This window comes from Pygocentrus nattereri, chromosome 28 (genome assembly GCF_015220715.1).
Source record: "Pygocentrus nattereri isolate fPygNat1 chromosome 28, fPygNat1.pri, whole genome shotgun sequence".
NCBI lineage: Eukaryota > Metazoa > Chordata > Actinopteri > Characiformes > Serrasalmidae > Pygocentrus > Pygocentrus nattereri.
In genome coordinates, this window is record NC_051238.1 from 18,862,775 (window position 1) to 18,874,805 (window position 12,031).

Here is a 12,031-nt window from a genome sequence, read left to right on the forward strand (position 1 = left end):
TCCTAAAAGGCATGTGCAAAGTGTTGAGAAAGCTAAATCATGTAGCTTGAGTGGAGCTGGGCTTTCACAGCCCTTTATTCACTCAAATCTGTACATTGAGCTCCAGTAAATGCAGAGATAAGTGTTTCATAGGAGTACCACTGAAGTGGCAGCAAACTAAAGACAATTTCTTTTTTTTTTTTCATATACAACATTACTTTAAGGTAAGAACACTCATGCACATAACTCTGACCCACATAAACCCATATTTTTTTCATGTCAGCTCCATCTGATTCCTTAGAGACCTCTTGATCGATCTGGAGGCATTAATTGTTTCCAGCCAGCTGAGAGGATTGCCTCTGAGCCAGCCAGTGTTGTCAAATCCACTTGGCCTTCTGCCTGACTTCCTGTCAACGAATGGTCTTTTGCTTCACACGCTTGGCTGGACAGAGACTCACTTTAGACATAGGAAGTGCTGCGAATAATCTAAGGTCTAAAGGTTTAGCCAGAGAGTGCAGGACAGGCGTTCTGAGCCATGGATTTTCACATCTAATTCAGTCCACAGTAAAGTGAATATTTTCCTCACTTTTTTTTTTTAATACAAGAGATTGAAGTAATATTTAATCATCAGAAGTTACAAGTTGCAGTAAAGCACACAGACTTTGTTAAGACCTTGCTATGCTAAATGTATCTAAATTCCCATCTTATTCATATAGTATTTGCAAGACTTTATTCTTGTAGGTTCTAGGTAGAGTCAGATATAAATACAATGCAAATGAGCAGAAAACGCCATGTTTAAGTGTGTTCTTTGTAGAGAATGTGTTCATTTATTTTCACTTTGAAAATCAACAAAAATGTTACATTTGATGAGGGTGCTCAAACTTTTGCATAGCGTCAGAAGTAAATTACTGCAGAAATGTGCAACAAAAAAGTCATGCTTTTTTCTCTTTGTAAGTGCACTGGATGTCATGCGAGTGTCATCTCTTTCACTCTCACTTTGTTGTGTTTGCTTTCATCAGGCCTGAAAAGAAGCACCACTCAACACAGTGACTCAGCCTCTCGTCCACGGCTTTTCACTAGACTGTTTAACTTTGCAAATGTGTGGCTGTGTGTGTGTTTGTCTGGTGGAGAGTGAATGTGTATTCAGTTCTGTAGAGCACAGATGAGGCGTATGTCAGTGTAAAGATAGCAGTGTGTGTTCACTAACAGTTAGAAAGCACTTTGCAAGCAGGGGAGAGCAGGTAACAACCTGACACTGTGTAAAATGTAACATGGACCTTTTATGTAACTTAACAGATTTAAGCAGAAGGTGCTTTTGGTCATCTCATTCCCATAGCAACCTCATCTATGTACAGTTTGACAGACATTTCTCAAGATTCACCCTGAAAACTTCTTGAACCATAAATATAACTTTTCATCAAAAAAGATTTTTACTCAGTTACTGAGTCGTGTGGATAAGCCACCAAGTTTTCTCCTAGATTATTTGAATCACCCTCTTGATGTCTGGAATATAGCACCATTTGAAGCATATTAACAGCTTACAGTGAGAGCAAGCCAGGCTAAAGTACAGCCTGTACACGGCAGGGTTAGTTCATTTTTTTTTTCTTTAGCTTTTATGATGTTCCTAGACTCCACTGTTTTAAGATGTCATGAAAAGAAATTTTACATACATGTGCCTATTTAGCATACATTTATTTAGCCCCACACATTTACTCTGAAGTTGCAAAGAGTGTTTTGGTGTGGACTGCTTTCTGAATGAGGCACAATACAGGGCAGCCAATCAGAACAGAGCTTTTTTTTTTTTTTTTACATATATGAGTTTTAAAAGACAGTAACAAAAGAAGCCTTTAGGGATTCTAAATGATAAATAGGTTGGGAAAGGGTCATGTAAAATAACTTGTGAGTACCCAATACTAACAGGTCAGCACTAGACACTAAGTGGTGAGAACCTGATACTATCAGGTCAGCACCCGCTACTATACATAGTTACTTAAAAACAAATACATCATATGTCCCTTCAGGGGCTCTGTATATATTACTTGTAAAGTAAAACTTTTAAATGATGGTTTTGGTTCATAAAACCACACAAATATAGGACGTGGATGTCAGTGAGAAAACCACAAAAAATGTATATGGGCTTAACAAAGGCTCCCATGGTAAACAAGTCTATGAACTCCACCCATATAAGTTCAAAACAGGTTATATTTTATGCACAGACTCATCAGAAATTTACTCTAGATATGACATAAATAAAATACACTGTATTGCCAAAGTATTCGCTCTTCTGCCTTCACACACATATGAACTTGAGTGAAATTTCATTCTTAATCCATTAAGAGTTTACTATAATGTCAGCACACCCTTTGCAGAATAGCTTCATCTCTTCTGGCAAGGCTTTCCACAAGGTTTAGGAGTGTGTTTATGGGAATTTTTGACAATTCTTCCAGAAGCGCATTTGTGAGGTCAGACCCTGATGTTGGACGAGAAGGCCTGGCTCTAATTCATCCCAAATGTCCTCTATCGGGTTGGAGTCAGGACTCTGTACAGGCCAGTCATGTTCTTGGACTCCAAACTCACTCATGCATGTCTTTATGGACCTTGCTTTGTGCACTGGTGTGCGGTTATGTTGGAACAAGAAGGGGCCGTCCCCAAACTGTTCCCACAAAGTTAGGAGCATTAAACTGTCCAAAATCTCTTGGTGCTGAAGCATTAAGAGTTCCTTTCACTGGAACTAAGGGGCCGAGCCCAAATCCTGAAAAACAACCCCACACTATAATCCCCCCTCCACCAAACTTTACACTTGGCACAACGCAGTCAGAGAAGTACGGTTCTCCTGGCAACCGCCAAACCCAGACTCATCCATCGGATTGCCAGATGGACAAGCGTGATTCATTACAGTCCAGTGGTGGCGCTTTACACCCCTGCATTCAACACCGTCTTTACACTGATAGACAGAATGAGACAGAACTACAGGGCTGAGAATCAACTCTTTATTGTTGACTTTTGTGATGGTCAATATACAGTAGTCATATATTTTCTGTGTGTCAGAAATACTGTACAATATCAATGACACTGACATCAGAAGAGTCCTCAGTACAGCTAAGAGTAAAAGAGTACATTTGGCTAGTATATGAATGTGCTCGCACCCTAACGAAGAGGGTTTGGTGTGGGGTCATATCAAGTTGAAAGGCCTAAAATACACTGCACGATGACAGCGTTCTATTTCGTGAAAAGAGCTACGCCACCAGTGCTGGTCCCAACAGGCTCTATGACTCTGATATTACCTCACACTTGATCTGTCCCACAGTTCATCTACCCATGTTTAGTGCCTGCAGAAATATTGCTTTTTTGCACCTAAATCTAGTACAGCACAAATGTGTAGACTTTACATCATTTTTTTTAAAGATAAAAGCATAAACATTTTCTGAAAAGGCATGGCTGTGTTTCACATTAAATAAGTAAAATAATATTACAGCACTTTAAGGGGATCAAAATGCATTTACATTCACAATAAACATTCCTAATGATAAAAAGTGCACTGCCAGAGTGCGTTACTATTTCATTTTTGATTGTTATCGTGTGTCATTATATTTGGAGACATAAAGAATGCGTTTGCTTTAGCTAAAGGTATTCTATCATCTTTCTTCTCTAATGACAACCAACACACTGAACTAAAGAAGTGCGTGAATGTTTGACATTTTCACAAAATCTGACAGCAGCAAAAAACAATAATATTGCAGATTAACCACACTGAGTAAAATACAGAAGGTCTAGTTGGTATTAAATAATATGTTGACGGCTACACTGATTAAAACCAACGTTTACAACAAAATCCTAAGTCGTTTTAAGGGAACTAAGGTGAAGAGGTCCAGAGGACAGACAGTAGCACAGACAGTTCACGGTCCTGAGGCCCTTTAACTGGGAAGAACCAACGAAAACATCAGGTCTCACAACATCACACTTAAAAAAACTAAACAACAACAAAAAACAAAATTAAGAACGAAGAAAAAAAACACCCTGCATTTTTCAACACACTTTTTTGACACATCAGTCACAAGCATCACATACAACATGTACACTGGTACGGAGACATGTACAAAATAGATATTCTAAGTTTATAATGTACATTATACTTAAGGATACAAGAATACACCCGTTTGTATACAGTCATACAATATATACTCTTCACAGTAAATTAACAAAATTTACACCAATATTTACAGTTATTATACTCAGAATCACAATTTACATACATGTACAGTATAGTCATTTGCTCACAAATACCATGTCCCCCCAGCACCACTTGAAAATGATAAGCCAGCTAGAACAATCTTGTCTATTCTACTTGTGAGACTTAATGGAAATGGCCAGAGGCCCCAGAGTTGCAATTGGCTTAATAGTTTTCGACAAATTCAATTTTGCCTTGTTAAGTCAATTTAGTTACACCACCTAGCGCTCATAGCGTGCTGTATTTTGTTGCAGTAAGGCTACTACTATGGAAAGAATAACGAGTGAATTAGGTTTTTGTAAGGTTTCCAGCACAGTCAGACGCTTGCAGATGATTGTAGTCGAAAGGGCTTTTACTGATATCAACAGGGTTCCAAATCGTAGTCACAAAAACAGGCCGAGTTCAAATCCAAAAATCAGAGAAAGCAGTAAATACATCCAAAGGGCAGGGCAGAAAGTGCATAAACTGAAAATGAATAGCAGTAGGCCATACATGAATGATATAACAATAGAAAAACCGCTCAGTAAATCAACACCAGGTGAATCAATACTTCGCAATGTCTCTAAGCTATAGCCCGGGCTATATGACATCCCAAGTGCATCACCCAGGTGATGCTCATCAATGAGACCTAGAGCGCTGAGAGGGGCGTTGTGTCAGCTGTGATGTCACGTGATCTCCCAGAGGATTCTGGGAGATCGAGTCCATTTCCACAAGGGATTCCGGAGGCTGCATGACAGTTTTAGGGGAATCAGCTAAGATCAGTTTTGCTCCTCATATACAGTCTAGATAATAAGCTAATTTATTATTCTGGTTTTAATCTAGGTTGCATTTTGTAACTTACTGTAAATTATGTGAGGTGGTACACTTGCACTGTACTTGAATGTTCTTGTTCTTGTATACTACCTATATGTCATAACACAATTATGCATGACTCAATGTGCTAAATTCACGGTTATCTCTCACTTCCAGTACTGCGTTTTATTTGATACTACATGTAACTGATTTTTCATTTAAGAATCAAAAATGGCAGTTTTGCCTGTGACGTTGTTTACATTGTGACTTTGGTTATGGTTAAAAGAAAGTGCTGAAAATGTGCTAGCGTGTTTTGTTTGTTAATTTATCCCACAGTGTCCCACATTTATCCCATACAGTCAGGTAACAAAGATAAATAAATAAAAATTTTAAAAACTGGCCCAAAAACAAAGGCCAATTGGGTGTAAATCAAGACTTTTATCAACCATAAAAAAATAGAATGGGTGCATCCCTAACATATTTGGTGAGTTCTAGATTGTCTTAATGACTTACATAACACTAAGGTTAGTTCAATCCTGTAACTGGAGACAACACTGACAAAAAAAATAAATATTTAAAACTGTACCACTGACATACCTCTCCTCCCACATGAAAGAAAAACATCTGTACATATATTTGCTCATATTAAAAATATATGTGATGTTTTAAAATGTGCTAAATACATTTAACTGTGCCATTTTTAAACATTTAAATGCCAATATATTGTCATATATGTCACTATATTTCTATATGTCAATTTGGGCATGTGTAGGTAAAATATACGTAATATTATTGAAAAATATAAGGTGATATATTTCCTTGGGATGTGAGTTACTTGCCACCTTTCCTGGAACACAACATCAATGATCAAAGCTAATCATCTGGGCGAATCCTGTCAATTCCTGCATTGTTTATAACTCTGTATCAATATTTTGCTCAAAGACATCCTACTCTGCAGACTTTTATTTTGAAATAAATCTTGTTTTTTTTTAATGAACCAGACAACATCAAGACATTTTACTATATATATGATATATGATCAAACTCCTGCTGTGAATTTTGGAAAGTAAGAGTAATTTTATCATTTCTATGATGTCAGAGTACAGCCTACAATGTGCTTTCATCATAAGAGGATGCATTATTGGCTCATCAATAAATAATTACCTCTTTAAAGTCATAGATTCTTTGACTTCTTTTAGTCAATCAGGCTGATAAGGATGCATTATGAAGTTACACCTTTTGGAACCTTATATTATAAGGCAATTTTTTAAGTGCATGAGCACCTAATATGGAAACACCTTCACATAAATCTGGAGTCGTTGACTAAAGATCTGCAAGATACTCTCAGGTTTTAAGACAGTAGCATCCATGTTCCACCTGACCATATCGCATTTCAAGCCTCTGCAACAACAAAAACTTCTTGTAGCCTTGATTACAATTTACTGCATTCATTTGTGCTTCGAATGATGTGCTTGTATGTGATAATGTAGCTCATTAAAGCCATCTTTTCCTGTGCTGTGCATGTGTGTGTGTGTGTGCACGCTAGCAGTGCAGAGTGTAGTCTTTGTTCTCCCTGTTTGTGTAGCTCTCATTTGTCATAGTCCCGCAAACATTTCTGATGTTTGTACTGATGGTGCAGTGGAGGAGAAGAGCCCACGATGGAAATTTGAACAGAGAGCCTTCACCTCTACATCACTCTCACTCTTTCTGTCCGTCTGTTAATCAGTCCTGCAATTGAGCACTGTTGAAACCATCCTTTTGTTGGATTGTGCTCGGCAAGGTGCAAGTCTGGGGCCTGGACTACGGCAGGGGTGACATGAGGCAAATTCAAAAGCTTTGTGCAGAGAGCTGGTCAAATCAGGATCTCTTAAATTAAATTCCATTTACCCCTTTTATTAACACGTTTTGTGTCCGGATCATATCTGGACAAAGCTGAACGGGATTCCATTCATCCTTTTCTCTAAAATGTGTCAACAGCTTGGCCAGATGAGATCCAATTTTATTTTCCCACGTAAAAAGCACATCAAGACATGCATCGTTTCTGTTTTACTTTAATTTACTTTTCTCCCAGTTACAAAATGAGCTTGGCTAGAATTCCTCCATCAGCCCAGAGTACAAGAAGGCACATGGTTTGGGGAACACTCCAGCCCCTCAGATGCTACATCTTTCGCTTAAGAGCCTGTTTACACCCTACATTAAAATGTGTTTTAGGTGATCGGATCACAGTGCATGTTGATGCAAGGAGTAAAAAGGCTGTTCTATCCGGAATCCATTTGACTGCATGAAAAGCCAGGTGTAAACACCCCCAGGATGCACTGTAAACAGATTACAATTGGATCACTCAAACCACACTTGGAGGTGGTTGGAGACTGAATGCGACTTTACTATCTGTATAAAATTGTATACATATTGTATATTGTAATTGTATCTGTATACTGCACACAATTATGTGAAAGGAAATGCACCTGCCGAGCAGGTGAAAGGATAAACAATAAAAGAAAAGATGGAGCATATGGAAGGCTAGAGTTTCTCAAAAAAAGGTGAAAGCATCCGAGCCAAGCTCATCAACTCTTAATGTACTTAATAAAAATAAAATGGAAATTACGTGTTGATATGCTTTTTACATGGGAAAAGTAAAATCTGATCCCACCGGGGATGCATTTTGGTGAAAATGGAACTTATTACATCAAAATTAGGATTTTATTTAACTTCAAATAAGCTGACAGATGTTAACATTATATTTTCACTTTCACTTACACAGTTCAATGACATTACAGGACCTATATCAAACATTTTTCTTCTATTTATCTCTTGCTTTGTGGTCCACTCATAATATTTGTGTAGTTTTATGTACCAAATATTCTTTTAAAATTTTTTAAATAGGCTGTCTGTGTTACTGTGCCTTAATATATATATACATATATATTCAAATATAATCTGATTCTGTTTGTGCTTTTTCACTGGCCAAACTGAGTGACATGTTCAAATTGAAATCGCATTTAAAACCAATGTGAAATACAAATGCAGCTTGAATTGGAAAAAGAATTTCATCTATCCTTTTTGCCTTTCACACTGCAGAAACTCTTTCCTTCTCAAACCAGACATGCCAAAAATTGGATTTGAGCTGCCTGTCTGAATAAAGCCTTTGACATCATTTCTGAACAGCACAATAATATGCGTACATACAGACTAGACATCAGGACAGTGCTCTAGAAATCACTAATAGGCACTGTCTTGCAGCTGAGCTTAGCTGGGGCAGGAGAAAATGGGGTAGGTGGGGGTGGAGGGGGCTGGTCCACTGACATTTTGGAGATGCTATGGAGGAGAAAAAGGAGGCATAGAGACACACCTTCAGGCTGTCTTTCACTGGCAGATGACGACACACTGTGGTTACAATACGATATTACAGACAAAACATCAACAACTATCTCACTAGGCCTAACTGAAGCCCTGGAGGGCTTTTTTCCAGCACAGTTGGGTGATTTTCCTGCTTCAACATGCCTAATTTAATTCATTAGTTGATTATCAGGTTTAGCAGATGTGTCACATCGCTCCCTCCTTAAGGTAAAATCTAGACCATCCAAGGAATGTTTGACTTTAATATTTTGAAGGAGAATTGCAACAGTTTTCAATCTAAACTCTATCTGCTGCAACTTCTGTCATGTGGAGCGTAGCTTTTATAGTGCAGCATAAAGTAGGCTATAGGCAACAGATTTTACATTTTTTGTAATGGAATAATTATTCAGAAAGGATCTGGAACATTTATTAGTGGAAAAATAAAGTGCACTAAAAATTTTAACACTAAAAAATGTGATGCACTAATTGCAATTCAAATGCATACATGATGTTCTCATCAATAAACTGCATTACATCAGCACAATTCTGTCTTTCAGTTTATGTATTTTAGGCCTTAATTGTGTTGTGATATATTTCATGGAAATGATGTAAACATTTTTGCTTGATTAAAGCAAATTTGAAGAAACATCAAATTCAATTTCAAGCATCACATTTTTTTTTCAGTGTGTGGAATCTCACTGTTTTCATGCATTGGATAAAAGAGAGAGTGCAGTGGTTGCCAGGGGTTCCACAAAGCTCCTGTAGGAACAGCAAGTCCATGCTGAGAATCTGCCCCCCCACCCCTCCGCCTCACGCAATGAGAATTCGTTAGCATGCGGTCGCACTGTGTGTGACACGGGCTCCCCTGGGGACCGGCTGCTGCGCACCGCGCTGCTCGCCTCTATTTTTACACCGTGCTCACCGTGCTGGTCGCCGGAGAAAACACAGGGAAGGTGCAAGCTGCCGAGCGATCAAACGCTTTGCTGCCTCATTTGCCAAGGTGCAGAACTGGGGAATAGCTTGAAGTGTGCCTACTTTTAGAGGAGAATGCCAGTGTCTGCTTTGTTTTCCAAACAACTTGTGCTCACAGTTGTACAACAATCTGCAACAACAACATACAAAATCTTGCTTGTGTGATTCTTTGAGCAAATTAACTTCATTGCCTACTAGGGAGGCACTATCAGATGGCCTATAGTAGGCAATAAGCATCGAAGTGCAGTGCAAGTGATGTGTAAAATAATTGCTATACACAATAATATGATATTGGCATATGTAAATAACATAGACAAATGTAATAATAACTGGTATGTCACCATTCTTGTAGTTCTTTTTGTATAATTACATCCATTCCTGTCAGAAAGGGCTGTCCCCACTAAGCACAAAACACTATGTACTGTGTCCATAAAAGCTACCACTTGTTGCTTTTTTGGGTGTGCAGTCTTTTTACTTTTTTTTTTTTTTTTTTACAGATAATAAGAAAATCAGGCTGAGCTAATTCAACCAATTAAGTTACTCACAGAAAATTGTGTAATCCTACTGTTAGGCAACAACATTAGCCTATTTTTATATAAGCTGTACTATAGTTTTTTGTGCTTGGTGAAGACTGCCTTGAAAATCTCCTGTACTGGTACTGCATCTCCAAAAAAACATAAATGTGCTTCTTTTTGTGCTATCTTTTTCTGTTCTGGCAGTCATTTTATTACTAAAACTAGATATATCTATATCTAATGAAGGCTTTCCAAAATGAAACCTTAAGGAAAAAAACACAACAAAATTTCCTATAACCACAAAACCGAGCTGTCATTGATACTGTGTATGATTGATACTGCATTAAGACTATATTGTGTTTTGTTTGTTTTTTTTTTGGTACATTGGCTGCCCCTTAGTGGAGACATTTGGTCAGTACTAGGTGAGATCATGGTAGACTGTGCTAGGCCTATCTATAAGCATGAACACTTACAAAGAACAAGAGTTAGAGTAAATACTATTGATTACATAAGCATTACCTGTACAGTATATTTCTCAATGTTGTGATACCCTTACATCTTTATGTGTTTGGCTACACCACTTAGAATGGCAGGCTCAATTTTTGTTTCTTTTTTTTATTCATCCACACTCTGAAATTCCATTTACGGAAACGCAGGTCTAAAAGTTTCCTGCAGCTTGGACAGTGCTCATTAAACACTGCATCATTGTGGTCGGCTGCAAGAGCTAAGGTTACAACAGAGAGAAACATACTGAAAAGCCTTTATAAATATGTGCTTCATCCCTCTTGCATCCATTACTGGACCCAAAGCCTTGCCATACAGAGTTTAGTCAGTGGTTTAAACTGGTTTTTAACAATGTATCTACAGTATTTTCATTTATAAGCAAATCTATATGCAAGGGCAGTCATAGTAAGCCACTCACCAGACGGTTATGTGGACCTCTAAGTACTGTGCGGATGATTCAGTGCAATCTCTGTCCACCCCCTCATCAGTGGAAATGCTTAGCAGCTTTGGTCCAGATGGGTGAGTAGGAGAGAGACAAGGTGTTAATATACCTTCTGTTACTTTTGGGCTAGTTCTAGTGACTTGGTGAATGCAGGCTATTTTTCCTTTTGTCCTTTCTTCTCCTATCGTTTCCTCTGTATGGCTGTGACTTCACTCCCTTCAATTCCTTTTCCTCCTCTTCTTCTCCATCGCTGCATCAAGCTCAGCCTCAGTTCTTTTGGGGTGTGCTGGTGGGGGTTCATGATTCAGATTTGGGCGGGGCGGGGTTGGTCTGGTAGCCACTGCCATAGCCGCTGATGGAGGTGGAGTTGGTGATGAGCTCCACAGGCGATGTGCTGCCAGGGCCCAGGTATGCCCGGTGACTGGGCATTGGGGAGGGCGCCTCGCTGGGGTTCTTGCCCAGGATGAAGCGTGTCTCATCCTCCAGGTTGGACGTGTCCTTGGTCAGGCTCTTGCGGTAGGAGACAGACAGCTTGTTGGAGCCATCGGGCAGCCAGTTGAAATGGCGGGCGATGAAGACCAGGGGCAGAGGAAGCATGGCCAGAATGATGAGGGCAAAACACATGACCAACGCCCACGGAGGATAGCTCTGGAACCTCTCTGTAGCCTGGGATAAGAGGATGCAGAGGTATAAAAACCAGAAGCAAGCAAAGTAATAGAGCTAGAGGTACAGATGGAATAATGGAGAAAGAGATGGTGGGGCATTCATAGAAGCTATGGCTGTAAATCTCTAACCTCACAACAACTTGATTGCATTACGATTCTTTAGGACAGAGGTCATTAAATCTGGACATTGAATTCATTTTCCGGTCCTGGATTTTGTAATCAATGGTACAATGTTTTTGTGGTTTGCATGTTTAAAAAATAGCCCAAGAATTTGATTATGGCCAAAAGGTGAGTGCATATTTTACTGAAAATTATTTTTTTACTAAGCTATTTGTTTATTTATTTGATAAGAACAACATAAAGACTGGTGCATGCAAATCCAACAGATGCAGTGTATACAGGGCTTATTTTCGATTACAATTGATAAGACCTTAAAATCATAATCAGTTCTGACATTCCAAAATTGATGCAGCTGACTCACTACCTTCAGACTGATATATCACAATGCACGGATGTGTTTTTAGATCTGTAATACCATCTTAGGCATCTGAGAAATTATATTTAAAAAGCTAATAGCTTTTCACCCTTGGGTTGTTTC

General features: G+C 38.7%; 1 protein-coding gene across 2 annotated transcripts in view; it reads right to left on the reverse strand.

The window, feature by feature from the left end:
- Positions 1-2,955: 2,955 nt before the first annotated feature.
- The window catches only part of slc6a17 (solute carrier family 6 member 17), a 40,447-nt gene continuing 31,371 nt past the window's right edge, over positions 2,956-12,031 (reverse strand). Inside the window, exon 11 of one of the 2 annotated variants that reach the window (XM_037535706.1) lies at positions 2,956-11,434. In XM_037535706.1, the coding sequence (XP_037391603.1) occupies positions 11,066-11,434 (369 nt within the window). In that variant the 3' untranslated portion in view covers positions 2,956-11,065. The remainder of the gene's footprint in view (positions 11,435-12,031) is intronic. The other variant, XM_017722027.2, reaches the window with a different exon arrangement.